Below are 17240 nucleotides of genomic sequence, written 5' to 3'. Positions count from 1 at the left end.
ACACGTTGCGGATAATTTACAATATGCATGAATTGTATCGATAAGATATAACAAGATATAGTTTAAATACGTCCATTTGATCTGCACTATGCACCGTCATTTGAAACAAGTCACTGTGAAGAAATGTAAGATATCCATCCGCGGGATCAGTCGGATTGTTAAATGATAAATCTCTGTTAAACGCCACTGTCTTTCGATAAGGCTTCATGTTCATTTTAAAACTCAAACAAAAAATCAACCGGCGATATATCAAAACAGTGAAAACCGCTGATTTCTCCCGGAAACCTTTGAAGCTAAGTCTTGGTTATAATGAATGCTGCATAACGTAACAGTCATTTAATATTGATAATCCAAAACTTGCAAATAGTTACAGTATATAATAAAGCATCGTCGGATACCCACGGCCGAACCATTAACATTTATCAGCCGTGGGATTTTTTGCCGATATTCAGTCGATTAGAGGTGTGTCAAAAGCAGCTATTTCATTGGCTGCCTCACGATTTCATGAGGCGATTAAAACCAATCAAAACGCTCGTTCTGTACGACGTTCGGTATTACAAACACTATTGCGACAACCATAGACGACGTGAAAAGTTCAACATCGAAAAATTAAACGATTTCCAGCAAGAAAGTATAGATAATTTACTTTTACAGCGTGATGTTTTCCTTTCTGATTGATATCTGCTATTTGGCGATAGTTTTGCCATTGATTTTAGCAAGAAACGTGTAACAGTTTTTAACCGTGGGAGCTGTCATTTTGTTTCTTATTGTTTTTTACCTCCGCTGTTGAAGAACATAGAGTTGTTAAACGCGATGTCATTGGTGGATATTTTACGCACCTGTTGCTGTATATCGACGCAAATCGATTCATTTTACCCACGGTTGATTGCATGTTATGTGACATGTTTATCAATCGTGGGTATCCGACGATGATAATAAAGATAAATTATACAGTACATACATATATAGCATTTTTTTAATTATTTCATTCAAAGGGAAAAACAAAGCTTTTTGTTTGATTTACGCCTCATCAACACTGTGGAGGTGATGTGGCGACTTTACAGCTTTACTAGCGGAGGAAGACCCCAAATGCCCCTCCTTGCACTATTTCAAGCATAAAGAGATACCTGAGTAGAACGTAAGAAAGTTGGAACGCTTCCTTACATGTAAGAATCAAAAGCCTCTGGGTGGTATTCGAACCCACAGCAGTGAGTGCAAAGTGGTTTGAAGTAAGGTAAGAGCAAAATGCATATAATATTATGTATTATTCATTAAAGCAGAACGTTAGAAATTATCTTTACGCATTTCAATGTCAAATACCCCGTAATCAGTAACCATCAAAGCTCAAATAAGATGTCTTGTACATTTTAAATAAATAACATAAAAATTTAATTAAAAGTTTAATAATCACTAATTATCAATTATCTAAATTACAATAATATTATTTTTGCAAAGTGATTTACTTAAGGTCCCACATTTTTTGTTTACGTAAGATACACATTATTAGATCTGTTACTATAAAATACCTGTTTAAGTTAATCTATTTCTTAATTTTTTTTCATTTAATATATCAAAGTTTTATTAACATTAATTATGCGTTTGGTTTTTAACACCGTTTCATATAATTTATAAATATCACATGCCACTGAGGGTGATAGAAATGAATTGTTCCACCGAGGCAATTGAGGGCGACCGAGGCTTTATCTTCTTTGTTTTATCATTCGTAGATGGATGAGATATTTATTATATGATACCAAACAAATCAATGTTCAAGACAGACCTATTGAAATAATAACTAATAACTACACCCATGCAGCAATAGGTTTCAGCATCATTTCATCAGGCACTATGTTAAGTGATTTTATGATTTCCTAAAATATAAGTCGTCAATGCCTTTATCAAGTTTGGATTTTTTGGTGCAATATTCGTTTAATTTAGGCATAAAGATTATAACATGAGGTACACAAGTTCTCATTCAGGGAAAGTTGTTTATTAAAATGCAGTTTAATGGGCATAATAGATCATTCTATATCGCCTTAGCCAGCTTGCAAGAGTCTTATTAATGATATTTTGCTCTAGATTCTGCCACTCCTTCTTCAGCGCTATTTTAAGTCCACGCAAAGTGTATATTTTTCGTTTTTGTAATTGGCGTTTTAGGATGCCCCAGATTCCAAAGTCCATGGGTGCTGCATCAAGACTCTTTTGCATCCATTCATCTGGGGTTACGCACTTGACATTACCTTCTTTGAAAATCTCTTTTGTCTGGGCAGCTGTGTGGCTCGAAGCACTGTCCTAATGGAATACATTTTCCTTTTCACGACCAGGAACAAACGTGTAACGTCATTTTTCATAAATGGCTCTAACAGGTTTTTACATAGTAGCCTGCATTTACTTTAACAACTTTATTTATAATTTTCAAGGACGTCTTACCGTATAAACTAACTCCTGCCCATACCATATACCCTGGTGCAAACGAATCACGCTAACCAATCTTAAGTCTTTGTCTGTCTAGTTTTCTCTTACATAGAAAACACGCCTACGACTATAGCTTCCACCGATATAGCACATTGCCTCGTCCGTAGTGACAAAGATTTTCCATTTCCCACTATTTAAGCGGAAGTACAGCCGCCAAGAACGAAACGTCTGTTCTGAAGTTGCTTCTCATGAAGAGTCCTGCATTTTTTCTAGTTTCATACGTATTATGTTAGAAATGATACGATTGACTGTTGACTGAGATACCCATAGTTTGTTTGCCATCTTTCTTTGGGTTGGTGGATGCACCTATCTTATCATATTGCGTATCTTTCGGATGACGTCAGCTGTAGCAGCAGTACGTTGTTTTTTATAGGGCCAATTTTTACGTTATTGCCAGTGTTGAACGTGCAGAAATATTGGTTTCAAAAGTGTTCATATAAATATGAATCACCTCTCGTTTTTATAACCTCTGAGCCGTTTAGGAATTTAGAAAAGGATTCCCGACCAATCAGATCGCACTTATAATTTATCAGAATCGACAAGGAATTCCCTTCCTAAAATGAGTAAACAGCTCAACAGATCATAATATCAACATACAGAGTAAACATATAAAGTTATAAGTAATCATTTTGTCAAGAAAAAACACTTTTACTATTAATTGCATTTCAATTAAATGGTTATGGTAATTTGGCAGAATTACTGCAATTTTAAGGGCATAAGGGTGATTCCACAACTTAACTAAACTATAAGAGCGACCAAACCAATAATGCGGTCTTGCTTTACAAAATTAAACCTTTACAGTAAATCTCTTGAACAATTTGAGAAGCAAACATTATAATCACATAATACAAAATACATGTTACACAATAAAGTAAAATATGCTTCATTTTAATACAAAATACAGATTTCACTACGCATGTACCTAAAACAACGATGGCAGTTAAAAAAGTAAGGCTGTAAAATAACAAAAAAAATAGTGAAAAAATTTATTGTAAGCACAGATGACCTTGACCTTGTTACCCAAAACACTGGACCACCCAAAATATGTTCCTTCCAGTTTTGAAAAATATCAGTCAATATAGGCTTTATATGCAAATGTGTAGAAATATATTTTGGCACCCTTGACCATTGACCGGTAACTCAATACAAATAAAGAATATCATGCAAGTTATCTTCCTACCAAATATATAAAAAACATATGTCAATAAAGAGGCTGTATAAGAAAAAATGTAAAAATCAATTTTAGCACTGGTGACATGCACCCAACTGACCCCTAACTCCATTCAAAGGAAGATGACTTATATTCCTACCAAAAATAAAGTATATATGTCGATAGATAAAAGTTCTTCCTGTAAAATTGTAAACATCTATTTTTTGCATTGGTGATATTAACATTGATCCAAATGACCCTTAACTAAACTTTAAGGAACAGGATCTCCCTAGGCATATATGTACGGTATAAAAGACACCTTTTTTTAAAAAAAAAAAGGCTATGTGAGCAAAAATGCAAACGATTAGTTTTAACCCAATAACTTTGACCTTGATCTCAGTGACCCCTTACTTCAGAAACAAGTATGAGGACTATCAAATGTAACAATCTGCCAAATATAGGATTTATCATAAAACAAATGTGGAAATGAGGAGAAATTTAAAATAAATCCAATTTGTGGATTCGGTTTACCATACTAGGTCCTATTTTCAAAGTGATGAAAAGGGAAATGACTGTGAAAAGATGGATTGATGTATATGTTATAACTTATCAATATAATGTACTTTGTATTGATAAATAAGTGTGGAAATTGTGAAGCCATTAGTACAAACTGAACCTTAGATATATCCAACTTGCCGGTTTAGCTTAACACCATCTATTTTTTAAGTGCTGAAAAGGACAATAACATGGAAAAAAGAAAGCCATAGTTATGTAACTTGACCAGATTATGTAATTTGTATTGATTGGTAAGTGTGTAAATAAGGAAGACATTGGTACAGGTAGAACTTAAGATATACGTTGAGGTTGATCTTGCGCAGACAGACGTGCGGTTCAGTTACTATATACCCGGGGCATATACATACATGTATATATGCTCACCAGTACGTCTTTATATATTAACACTTACATCAAAATATTTTTATTAATAATAGTTTTTAGTATTTGTTCCGGCTGTTCATTCATTAGTTTTATATTATTATATATAAAGATATTGAGTCATATCTGTTGATTTTGAATACATTTCATTTTAAGTACAATGTATGTTTAAACATGAGTTAATTAATGTTTACTACCCGCGATAATTGAACAACATTTTGTTTGTTTGTTTTTTTGTTTCATTTTACGCCTTTTTCAAACAGTATTTCAGTCATATTGAACAACATAGAAAACACAGCAAAAATTGCATTTAAACAAATGAATAAATAAATATAAGATTCGGTGGAAACCTTTAACACATTCAGACATCCATATGTTTGTGTTTACAGAATATAATTTCTCTACTTTAAGAAACATTTAAATTACTTATTAAGCAGACAGATACTGAAGTGTACTTGTACAGACTACATTTATGAAGAGTACGAGATTTTAAAATGCGACTGTATGAAAACGCTCGAATGTATGTTATCAAATCTAAAATTGTTTATATGAATTTGTTTGAATTTTCGAAGTATGTATATATAAGATAAAACTTTAATCACTTAATTCTCAAAATTGCATTGTCACCTGGCTACTCGTTCATTCATACACGTTTACAATTGGCTGATGAAATGACTGATAAGATTACAATCGTTGTTCAATTTACCCTGTTATCAGAAATTGATTATTGAAATTTTACATTTTGTTCTAACTACATACGTTAACTTGACACTAGGTTGCACAAAATGGTGCATGGTGATGTAAAATGAATTGAATGTGTCAATCGAATGAATTAAATGTTCCTTTTTTATGCACATCATAGGGTGATTTACATAAAATGAATATTATTACTAAATTCATTGAATTTATTTGGATACTATGTTTACTTTATCACTACATACAACACTATCACGTGACAGGTGGCCGCTGTAGTTGGGGATCGTGGTTGCCATGGAATTGCTCATGTTGTGGAGGTTCATTGGAAAAAGATGTTTACAGGGTTAGGGCCAAGTGCTGTGATCATACTTATGAATGTTCAGTCAGGAGAATAATGTCTTTAGATATCTCGGATGAAAATAAATTTGGAGATAAGGGCAGCTGTTCGAAGGATTGTGAAACGCGATTTTCTCAACACAATTTCAACACTTGTGTTTCATCAAAGATGATTCTAGACGATTTATCAGCACAAAGCAAAATCAAATCATGTGAAAAAACGTGCTTAGGTATGTTTCTCTGTCATGTTTTTTTCTATAATTAAGTTAATATCTTATATTCTTTATTATGTCGAGGCCGAGCATGTTGTAAATAGTATCACTATTTAAAATATTTAGTGTTAAACCTCAGCGTAGTATGAAATGAACAGTCATTTTGATTATTTATGTTCTCAGTATTTTGCGCAATAACTCTTGCTATTCTGTAGTATTGATTAAGACAAATGTATTTACCATACAAAACCGATATATTTATAAAACATGATTCTCACGATGATCAGTGTTTGTAAGATGGATTGATATCCGAAATACGAAAATGACTTTATCAAAAAAATATAAAGCAAATGTTTCTATCAATTTATAACTGGAATACGAGCATGTGGTTATTTTATTGTTGCCTAGAATACGGTATTACACAACTGGCCATAAATGCACCAATGCATCTAATTCAAACGTTAACGCTTGTATTATTATCAATTTTTATGTTATTTAAAAAGTATTCAGATGAATGTAAACTGATATATTGAGAAAGTTGAATGAGTTATAATTTAGTTCGTCAATAGAGACAGAGATGTCAAGTTTTACACATATATATCTGTATTCATGATACGCTTAATTCTACTTAAGTCGGTGTTTGCGGGTGTGAATTGATCACTTTTGTTCTCAAAGATATTGTTGCCCTCAATTTTGTCTGTGTTTGACAATCATTTATATTTGTTTGTTTGTTTGTTTGTTTGTTTGTCTAAAGATGTACTATATCGGATTCGCTTTATTGAACAATAATCATACAATGCATTTAGGCTGTTTTGATTTCATTGTTAATGCATTTAGCCAATGTTTATTAAACATGTTCTTAAATAATCCAGAAAAAATATACATACCTTAGGATTCTAATTCATTTACCCTTTGTGTTGTAATATACAGGAACATTAACAACAACAACAACAACACTTGCTGCAAAACCAACAGCCACCAAAGTACATAACGCTTCTTCGCAAACCACCAAAATATTTCGTGGAGGTGAGAACGGTACTATTACAACGAAGAATGACCAATCCCAAACTTCCTCTTTGCAAACTGGCATCTCAAACAAAGATACAACAATATTTCCGGGCGTTGTCACAGGGCACGTTTCGAAGAGGATGACATCGGCAAATGCGTCATTCACATACCCGTCTTCTTCCAAGTTTCAAACTGGTAACAATGTCAGTTCTGAGAAAAACACACCGTCAAATGGTAGGTAGTTAGCAGATAAAGTTTTACTTTATGAAATAAATAGGTGTAAGAATGATGCTGTTAAATTATCTAACTTCTCCATATACTTTCTGTATCATTTGTATAAAATATTTTTTTTCTTGTCAATAATTCTAATATATTTTCATCATTATAAATAGCTACATAATTACCATTGGTCATCCAAAACTAGCGATAGACATAGTGAATAGTTCCAGCCGCCAATAGAAAAGTTTTAAATCTTGACTTATACCTGTATCTGCAAATAACAGGAAATAACATTTAATCAAACAAAGTAACATTTATAGACAAGATTAAATAAAAATATCTTTAAACGTCTATCATATAGTAACTCCTGAATATATGATGTTTATAACAAAGCATCAACATGTAAATTATCAGAATTTGGTTTAAGCGGGTTTTATTCAGAAGTCATTTCTTATGCTTTTTTTTGTTTTTACATTGAGCGGATTTTCCTTTCTTTCTTTTTTTACTTAATATTAAAAGCTTACCTATTTTGTTAAAGTAGAATTTTTCGATAATGGCATTAACATCACACTAGATATTGTATCTGGTGACAATTAATAGGATTTTTAACCGTATATACATGAGCAAGTCCATGTATATATCTTTATTCTATATTCCAGGTGGAAGGACAACTAGTCTGAACACATTCGCCAAGTTCTTGCTCGGAGTTCTCATTCTCCGGTCACTTATGCTGACGACTGCTGCTAATTTTGATATTTTAGTTCGTTAAATTGTCATAAAACTAATGTGAAAAAATACAATGCAGTATCTGAATTGAAAGAAATATTTGTTTTTTATAAATTTTTGAAATTGATCTTTTTTTCGAGTTTTTGTATGAATGATAAATGTTTGTCAAATAATGTTTATAATAAACAGTATTAACAATACACATTATGCTCATAATTTCATTGTCAGATTGAGCTGAATTAAGTATATACTTCAAAAGATTGAATGTTCTAATGGAGATCGAACAACGTTAGATTTTGGAAAATGTTAAAGATAAAATATAAATCTGCCTAAATTATAAAAAAAAAACTCTCCCACTATTTTTATAAATTGAACGATACAGGTAAATTCCGAAAGATTTTTACGGAATGTGTATTTTTGGTCACGCGAGTTATTTATCGTTTATGCGAAGGAAATTATAAAATTGAAAGGAATTATTTTGGCAAAATATATTTTATTTTGACTATCACCTGTTTACTCACTGTATACCCTTGGATACACATAATGTCACTTAAAGAAAGTAAATACGTATGTCATACTGCACATGTCTAAATGTATGAATTTAAGATAATAATTGTATGGAATTTTGTATACAGTGTATAAGATTTAATTTGTTTGAAAGTGACCTTTATATTTTCGTAAAATTTTACAAATATTTAAAAACTGTCCTGTTTACATAAAACTCTGTTCGTCTCTCTTTGTTTTATCATCTAAACATAAGATATTGTGACAGACATGTTTTGTGTCGTTAGCACTTATATAATCTATTTCAAGATATGAAGAAAATTTAATCTTTGTTAATGTTACATTGAATATGTTACTCGTGTTTTCCTTACATATATCTTGTTTCGATAGGTCTTCAGAAGCGATTGTTAATAGACATCAAAATGTGCTTCATAACATACCCGAATGCAAACATATGTGTATTTAGACAATAATTTCTTTTCTATTTTCTATACCAATTGTTACTTTCGTTTCATTTCTAAATATTCGTTAAAGCTTCATGCCTCCAGATGAATACAGATATTTTTTTTAAACATCCTACTTAGGAAATTTGTATTTAAATTAATGTTTATCTCGCGCACACATATTCATATATCGAAAGATGCTTTGCATGTTTCATATAAAGTATGGAAGGTGTTACTGTTTTTAACACCAACTATATTTGACTAAGAAAGTAAAAGTCATTTTTGTATATATTTGACAACAAAATATTCTGTCGATTTTTGGCATGGGGTTGCTTGAATCACTTGACATCGTTTTTACATACCTTTTATCGTCTTTCTTAATATTAACTGATAAAATAAAATTGGAGGTGTTCTGCATAAGGGATTACTTGCAGATCGGTTTGTGCTACAAACTTGTTTATACGCATCGGCGATATTGTCTTATCTGATAATGAATGTACATGTTATCATCGTTTAAAATGTAAAACAGAGCTTTAAAAGATAAATCATGAAAGAATATTAAAAAAATTGTTTTTGATTTTATGTTTGCGAAAACATTCTTGAAAGATTGATTAGATAGCATTTCTTTTATTCAGAATTTATACCGAATATCAATAGCATACAATTGGACGTTGTAGCGATTCCCTAATTTGATTAAATGTGCCATTATATCACAAAATACATTCAGTCATTACCGCTAGCTCAAGAGGCGTTCTGGTAAAAACAAAATTCCGTTGGTCTTTTGAAAACTTCAGTATTGGTTATGACCTTTTACACGTTAATACATTGTCAGATATTTTTTCAAGATTGACTGGAATATGTTTACTCAAACAATTAGATAATATTGTCGAAATAAGCAATTATGGTTGTTCTTAACAAGTTGAGGCATTTTATAATATTACTTACGAATCAGATACTTCCGTATCCATTTATTAATTCCAATCCGCAGAATGTGTATCATCTCTTTGTGAATACTTACAGACTTCTATCACATACGTTTAAATCAATATTCGATGCTTATTTTGTACGAATGTTGAACTTAAAATACATGGTTCAAATCAGTTTTATATTGCGTGCATGTTTTCTCAGGCGATTATATTTGAATTATTTTTTGGCAAATATAACGCATTTTCTAACAAAGGAAAAGTAGTATCCGAAAGTTTGTTTGTTCTATTGATATTTTAGACAAATACTTAAATATCTTTGATTGTATTTTATTGTAGTTGTTGTTGTTTTTGCTTTGTTCTCATTTGTTTCTTTTTTTCAAACATTTCGATCGGTTCAGTATTTCACCCATCAATTGCAATACATTTGCCAATTTTTTTGTTTTAACCCGAAACAGAATGTAATCTAAACCTTTATTCTTTATCAGTAATTACAAATTCTTTAAGTCTTACATTAAAACGTCTAATTTTTGTTATCTACATTTAAATCAAAGATATGTTCAGTAATAAGCACATCATACGTAAAATATAAAATCAAACATCAAAACCTATACTTTTGTATATGTATTTTCTCAAATTTTGACAACATAAAAATAGTGTATAAAAGAAGTTTACTTACTGTTATCACATGATAATTTAAAATATATAGGCTTCCAAGAAAACTATAGATCTTATCTACGTTGAGGATACTATATAACAGTGGGATTTATATGTAAAAATGATTAAATATGTAGTGTTTGTACTTCTTGTGCACTCCATTTTCTCACTGTTAGGAGAGAACAGCCAATTCATTTCTAATGCTACACCAACATTACAAACAGTATCTTCCGCATTAACACAATTTCCAGACTTTTCGGAAACACTGACAGATATTCGCTTCGGTTCGGAGCTAAGAAAGCTTGAATCGACTCTTGTGCTTGTGAAACCCATGTATAATATCATTGGAAGCTATTAGGAGTGGAATAGGTTTTATTTCTTACCTTGTTTCACGTTGTCTAAGGGCCTTATAAATGTGTTATTGTAGTTATTGAATCGTTATAATATTTCAATGTTACAAATGTACATTTGTTAAGATAAAAGTTTCATTGCATTCCAATATCCATTGATATGAATGCCATATCAAGTATGTAGAAAGTTATATAAAAACTCTTAACTTCGTAATATTCAAATTGATTTTAAATTGTTTTGTTGCATATTTTTATCTCTGTTATATTTTTGCATATGGCAACATGAGGATTTTATTTATTCCGATACTGAACAGTTATGGAATTTATTGATTAACATTGATTGAAATTGTATATTTTTTAACACCTTTTTGTCGATGATAAGAAAGAACAGCGCATTTCTTCCTGGATTGTTAAGCGTAATCATTGGTAGAGATTAAAAGTGTATTTTTTCGTATATGGTAATGTTTTATAAACTTGGAAATTATGCAATATTGACCCATATAAACACAATTATCCAAATGGTAATATTAATGAAACCCAACCAAATGATAAAGAAGCGTGATAAGAAATAAGAATATTCAATCAAGCATATTAAAAGATTGTGACTCTGGAACTTTTTTTAAACTCGTTTAAGGTTAGGCTTGACACTGATTTATGCACATAACAATTTAGGCTACTAAAATCTATTTAGCTTTGATAGAATTATTCAAAAATTTGGATCGGCATGAATAAATGTGGGTGTATTTATATTATAAGTTTAATAGTGGCAGTGTTTGTGTTATATCAACAAGTGACGTATACTCTTGCTTCTGATGAATCATGTACCTGGAGTTTATGGTCGCCATGGAATTGCTCATGTTGTGTAAGTTATAACCATATACCAACAAAAAGAGTTCGCATGAAATGTTGTTCCAATACCACAGAATGTCCTAAACTTCGAATTTCAGCGGAACCTATTGTCTACACCGATGATGACCATGAGATTCGCAACGAATGTGAAAAAGATATTTGTAAAGATGAAACTAAATCATACTACAAAAACTGTCCTCATGAACCTCCTGAAAAAAACATTTTGTCGTGTCAACGCACATGTACAGGTAAGTTTTGTTTAACTGCTCTCAGACGATATTTTGGAAATAAGCAAAGGTGGTTGAAATATTCGCTTTATATCAAACATTTAGTTTGTTGTTGTTGGGGGGTTTTTTTTGTTGTTGCTTTTTGTTGTTTTGGTTTGGTTTTTTTTTTGTCATAGTTAACGAGATTTACTTAGAATGTTCTTATGATCAGGGCCGAGTGAATGGTTTATATTTTTTTCTTTGGATATGGTACAAATATTCTTAATTTTCTTAATGACATATTTAGTATTCCAACCTATTATGGTTTAGCATACTTCTACTGTATTTCTAGTGACAGATATGTTTTAAAACTACGTTTGTACAATTGCAAGTTTTTTAACTGTTTGGTTTTGTTCACATTTCTCTGGGGAAGTGTCCCTTTTCTTGAATTTATATACATGTACTCATTTAAGCAAACACTATGTGCTCGTGCAGTGGCAACTGTTAAAACGTTGACTAAAACTGTATCTTACCGTTGTTGTATTTTTCTGTCCCTTTGGTGTCAAATCAATTGTATGCACGTGTCTTGGGAAAACATGTCACTGATAGGAAAATATGTTTTCTTTACTGATCTAAAGTTGTCATAACAAAGTGCCTTATTGTTTAAGGGAGTTGGTTCAGCTTTACAATTATAGCTACTTAGCCTTGCCTGTGGAAAACTCAGTTTATAGAATGCATAATGTTGAATATTAAATTAGGCCATATTAGTTAAATCCCTTTAAAACTTCTGTCTCCAGGTTTAAAGTTTTAGCATTAACCTGGTCATAGTGTTCACATACTAAAATTGAACCTGGCAAGATTTTGACATATTGTTTCCATGAAAATGTAAGAATGATTTAATTCGTATTTTATTCAAGACAATAAAATATATTCAACTAAAGCATGTAAAGTACTTTAGTTTATATATCAAAAAAGACCATTGTAGAAGTTCAAACTAAAAATATTTTGCTTTGATCAATATGCAACGATATTTTCAGGTTTTGAGTCTGGAAATGGTTTAGTGAAGATACCATCGACCCCGCCGTCGGTGACTAACCAATCTGCATACCCCTTTACTCCCGGATTACAATTACAAAACAACCACACAAACACATCTAATGGCACGAGCGGTATGTTATTAAACAAGATTGTATAGGTTTTGTTGAAATGCAAAAATTTTGATTCACATTAATTACTGTTAACTTTTAAGCGTATACAAATATCAATGATTCCAACGATTCTAAAAAGATCAAGCGTTTAATTGAATAAAAAAATTCAAAAATTGAGAATTTGAAGTCCTTTTTTCAATTATGATGTTTTTTAACATTTTCATTTGATATGAAAAACAAGAGCACCGCAAAGGCTGGGCAATATACGCCCGAACGCAACTTTGTTTGTGTAATCAAAATAATGTTTCAAATAGGGAAGAAACCCTCATTTAACTTCACCATCATTTTACTATCTTAATTATTCCTTTAATACAAAACAACCTTTAGGGTTGTTCCGTCTTATACCCTAGGTGAATGATTCATTCAACTTTGATAGAAGTCACCAGGAAATACTACATGCCAAATATATCATCCCTCAACACTGTAGCTCTACACAAAAAGATTTGAAATAAGGCATACATATGTTTTCCTATATAAAGCCCTTATACATCAAGTGACGCCCGGTGTCAATTTTGATCTGAGAAAGTCCATACATGGGCTTTTTACGTCGTCTCATTTAAAGTAATATTTCTGCCTCCTGCAATCGGTTGTAAAGATACAAAGCGGACATGAAATTTTGAAATTTATACTAAATTACTTAGTGTAACCTTAACCATGACCTGAGAAAGGTGAAACCTGCACTCAGCACATTGTCTCATAATGGTAAACATTTCTGTCGAGTAGTTTTAATTTCTTTACACTGGTTCAAAAGATACAGACTGGACACGAAACCTGCTCATAGACAGACGGACGAACAGGTGTATAAAAATGAACATCAACGATTTTCAAGCTGAAATCTTCTCTTCTTATACATAAAAATATATTTGCCAAAAGAAGAATTGTCTTGGACTATTACCCGTTGGTAATTCGATTTTATCTTTTTTCTGAATTTGCATATGAAACTTATTTTGCCGCAAATTTTGTAAAAAAATGCAAATTTAAAATAATAAGTGGACAAAAATATTTATTTTTAAGAATATTATTAAATGTTCAAATCAAAATTGTTAATACATTTTGTAAGAGATACATGCTTTGTTATCAATATCCTATGAAATAGATATTTTGAAGAGGGGTATTACGTTAAGTAAAATTCTTATATAACATTTTTGAAGTTTTGTGACAACACCATGAATATCTGTTTCATAAAGCTGAGGCATTGTCGGCAAAAAACTTAGTTGTAGTTAGTCATCAAATGAAATGCATCATGTTGAATATAATTTAGGCCATATTATGTAAGTTTAATCCCTTAAAAATGCATAATACAGCATTTGTTTTCTCCGAGATTAAAGTTTCCGAATCAATCCATTCATAGTGTTTACATACAAAAAATGGGACTTGACAAGATTTTGACATATTGTATCAATGGAAATGTAAAAATGATTTAATTCGTATTCAAATTCAAATATTATCAAGTAAACTACTTTAGTTTATATATCAAAAAGACCATTGTAGAAGTTCAACATTACGTATCAACTTCAGGAATACCTGTTAAAATAAATACTAGTATAAATAAATATCTCTGTTTTATATTACAGGTGGAGGGACAAATTGTTCGAGCACTTTCTCTGGTTTGTTACCAAGAGTTATCATTATTGGACTATTTATGCAGACGGCTGTAACAGTACTTATGATGTTTTAGTGCGTAAAATGTTTATAACGCTTTACAAGGACGAATGCAATCTGTATAGTTTGTATTCGTTACAAAAAATAGAAGGTAATACATGTAGATTGAAAGTAATGTTTTTAGATTTCTAACGATGCAATGGCACATGAATACACTTGTTTAACCTTCTAAAAATAGCGGGTATACTTTGTAAAGGGACTTTTAAATGCGTTTATCTCATATTTTACTAATATGTTTAATAAAAATAATGTCTTACAATTAAAGTTAAAAACATGACAACATCAATTGTACACTTAACAAATCTTATAAGTGTGCATGTATAAATGGTTTCATAGGTGTATCAATATTTGCCCGATCATGCTGAAATTTTCAATAAATACATAAAAGAGACATGTTATCATTTTCATTAAGTTTTATTTATTCAAGATACAAATTGAAGATTTAATTTTTAAAAAATGTGAATGCGTGTCGAAAGTCGATGTTGCAAAATGATGTCCTTACACTGTGTGTGCCCACACTGACTGTGTATTACAGCCTAACAGCGTCGTCACATCAATGTTACATACCGTTGTAGATAATTTTGGGGTTGGTGAGGAAGGTTACCAAAGAAGTTGCTCTGTGATTAAAGATTAGTCTTCTTAGGTAGTTTGGTGTACACTTTTGCCAGGCGCAACCTACAAATGATACATACAAGTAATTTCTAAATAAAAATTATGCATTTTATGTTCGTCTTTGATAGAAACTGAATTAAAACGATTTTCGGCTTTTACAATGCAAAGGAATTAAAAAAAAAATGAACAAATAAATTTTGTTACCAACCTCCGTTTGGTGTACACCAGCGATGACCAATCCTAGGGCTATGTCACGCTGTTGTATAGATAATCTACCCATGTGGTGTTTTTCTGATATGTCGATCTCTATCGTATCCGAGAATATCATGTGCAATCTTATTTTACCCATTCTCACATTTTTTTCGTGCATTGTGGGAATTTCGTTCGTTCATGGTTGAACGCACCTCATAATTAAAATTGGCATGCTTGAGCACATGAAATGTGTGGAAATGCAGCCAATAGTCAGAACACAAAATATTGTAAAAATATATTGATAAACGAAAAAGTTATAAGGACATAAAAGGTGCACACTTATAAGATTTGTTAAGTGTACAAATGTTAGATTTAATATTTTGTTTTTCTTAACTAAATAGTGTATCATTTAAAGCTTTTAAACACTTATAACTATCTCTGTAGACATAAATGCAAACAAAATTATCTTTTCGTATTTTATTATTATTTAACAAAATTTAAGAATATATTGATGCAATTGGTTATTAAGAATGTAAGAATGTGATATTTTAAGTAGAAAAAAATATGCAAAGTAGGCAGACAGCTAGTGAATGAGTGGTGTGAATGTGTGTACCTTTACGAGTGTTTAGGCCTGCAGGCGAATGGTCTTTTGCTCTGTATGTACGTTAAATGGGTGTTTAGGTCTGCAATATAACAAACATAAGCCTTGAAAGTGTGTGTAAAATGACAACTTCTAGACATATGTAATAAAGTGCACAAATACAGCGTTAAAATACATAAATGCTTGATAAGAAAATATATGACAATGGTTAGAAGTAAGTAAGCAAGTAAATTATAAATGTGTAAGTAAGTATTTACTTATCTAAATGCATTGTAACTAGAACATATATGTCTATGTATATTTTCATCAATAAATACGATTCAATTTTGTTTATAGGAAAACTTTATGATTTTCATTTGAACGTTTTTGTTAAACAAATTATGTAAAAATTATATGTAATATCTGAGGTAGTTCATAAAAAATGTCCAATTTTATTTTTACGTGTATGAATGTGTGCCCTTATCTGTTAAATCATGAGCTGTCTCGCAAATACTTACTCATGAAAATTTAATAAGAACTTAATCTATCACAGACATAAATATTTTAATTGGTATTTTCTTCTAAAAGTTTTGGTTAATGAATAAACTCTTTTTAAATTTTATAACAATAAATTGTACACACATCAGCAAAATTGTAATTTTACTTTTCATTTTGAATAGTCAATTTAGATTCTATTTGTATTTTACTTCTTATTATGTTAATTCTTTTCGTGTCTCTAGATACGTCAAATTAAAATTTTTAGAAATGTGTATTGCTTTATATCTCTTGCCTATAGTATACAAAATCAGTGTTTTAGTTTTGAAATAGGATAGTTTCAAAATACCTGTATGAAAGAATACGTCTGTATATTCCCTGAAGATCGACTGGCGCGCGGACATAATGATTTCTAAACTGTTACAACCCTACCTAAAATAGCAGCATAATTTTTGGTCCCGGAGCATTGTATTCTGTTCACATATAATATTCTTCTGTTTCAAATAACAAGATTCACAATTTCGAGAATCACCCTTAAGATCATAGAATCAACATAATTTTAATTTTTTATAGACTGTATGCATATATTTCATTACATATACCTGAAATACACTTTAAGGAGTGTGCAGAAACAAACATGTAACCTTGCATAAAAATGCTTAGATCTAGTAGTATATGTGTTTTATCATCCGTAAGATTCATGAGATCTTTGCAAACTAAAGCTGATTTTTTTAACTTCAATCGACATCAGGGTTATTGCTGCATATTTGACATGTTAAGGTTCTTTTCTGTAAAGTAAAA

The 17240-nt window shown here is 31.0% G+C and overlaps 2 protein-coding genes across 2 annotated transcripts; both read left to right on the top strand.

Moving 5' to 3' along the window:
• Window positions 1-4821: 4821 nt before the first annotated feature.
• LOC132727044 (uncharacterized) lies at window positions 4822-8092 on the top strand. The gene is made up of 3 exons (XM_060712458.1): window positions 4822-5823; window positions 6736-7047; window positions 7692-8092. The coding sequence occupies exons 1-3, from the start codon at window positions 5439-5441 to the stop codon at window positions 7799-7801; spliced, it is 807 nt and encodes a 268-aa protein (XP_060568441.1). The 5' UTR covers window positions 4822-5438; the 3' UTR covers window positions 7802-8092.
• Window positions 8093-10618: 2526 nt separating this feature from the next.
• LOC132726929 (uncharacterized) lies at window positions 10619-15034 on the top strand. The gene is made up of 3 exons (XM_060712347.1): window positions 10619-11732; window positions 12728-12859; window positions 14473-15034. The coding sequence occupies exons 1-3, from the start codon at window positions 11360-11362 to the stop codon at window positions 14574-14576; spliced, it is 609 nt and encodes a 202-aa protein (XP_060568330.1). The 5' UTR covers window positions 10619-11359; the 3' UTR covers window positions 14577-15034.
• Window positions 15035-17240: the final 2206 nt, after the last annotated feature.

The sequence above is a fragment of the Ruditapes philippinarum genome, unplaced genomic scaffold, assembly GCF_026571515.1.
Source record: "Ruditapes philippinarum isolate M1 unplaced genomic scaffold, ASM2657151v2 ctg2177_1_1_1_1, whole genome shotgun sequence".
NCBI classification, from domain to species: domain Eukaryota; kingdom Metazoa; phylum Mollusca; class Bivalvia; order Venerida; family Veneridae; genus Ruditapes; species Ruditapes philippinarum.
Note: the sequence above shows the minus strand (reverse complement) of the source record. Positions and strands in the feature narration are given on the sequence as shown.

Excerpts from the sequence above, each read along its gene's own strand:
- LOC132727044 (XM_060712458.1), top strand. The coding sequence starts at position 5,439 with ATGAATATTATTACTAAATTCATTGAATTTATTTGGATACTATGTTTA. Across the intron at positions 5,824-6,735 it reads ATGTGAAAAAACGTGCTTAG|GAACATTAACAACAACAACA; the intron begins GTATGTTTCTCT and ends TGTAATATACAG. Across the intron at positions 7,048-7,691 it reads GAAAAACACACCGTCAAATG|GTGGAAGGACAACTAGTCTG; the intron begins GTAGGTAGTTAG and ends TCTATATTCCAG.
- LOC132726929 (XM_060712347.1), top strand. The coding sequence starts at position 11,360 with ATGAATAAATGTGGGTGTATTTATATTATAAGTTTAATAGTGGCAGTG. Across the intron at positions 11,733-12,727 it reads GTGTCAACGCACATGTACAG|GTTTTGAGTCTGGAAATGGT; the intron begins GTAAGTTTTGTT and ends CGATATTTTCAG. Across the intron at positions 12,860-14,472 it reads CACATCTAATGGCACGAGCG|GTGGAGGGACAAATTGTTCG; the intron begins GTATGTTATTAA and ends TTTATATTACAG.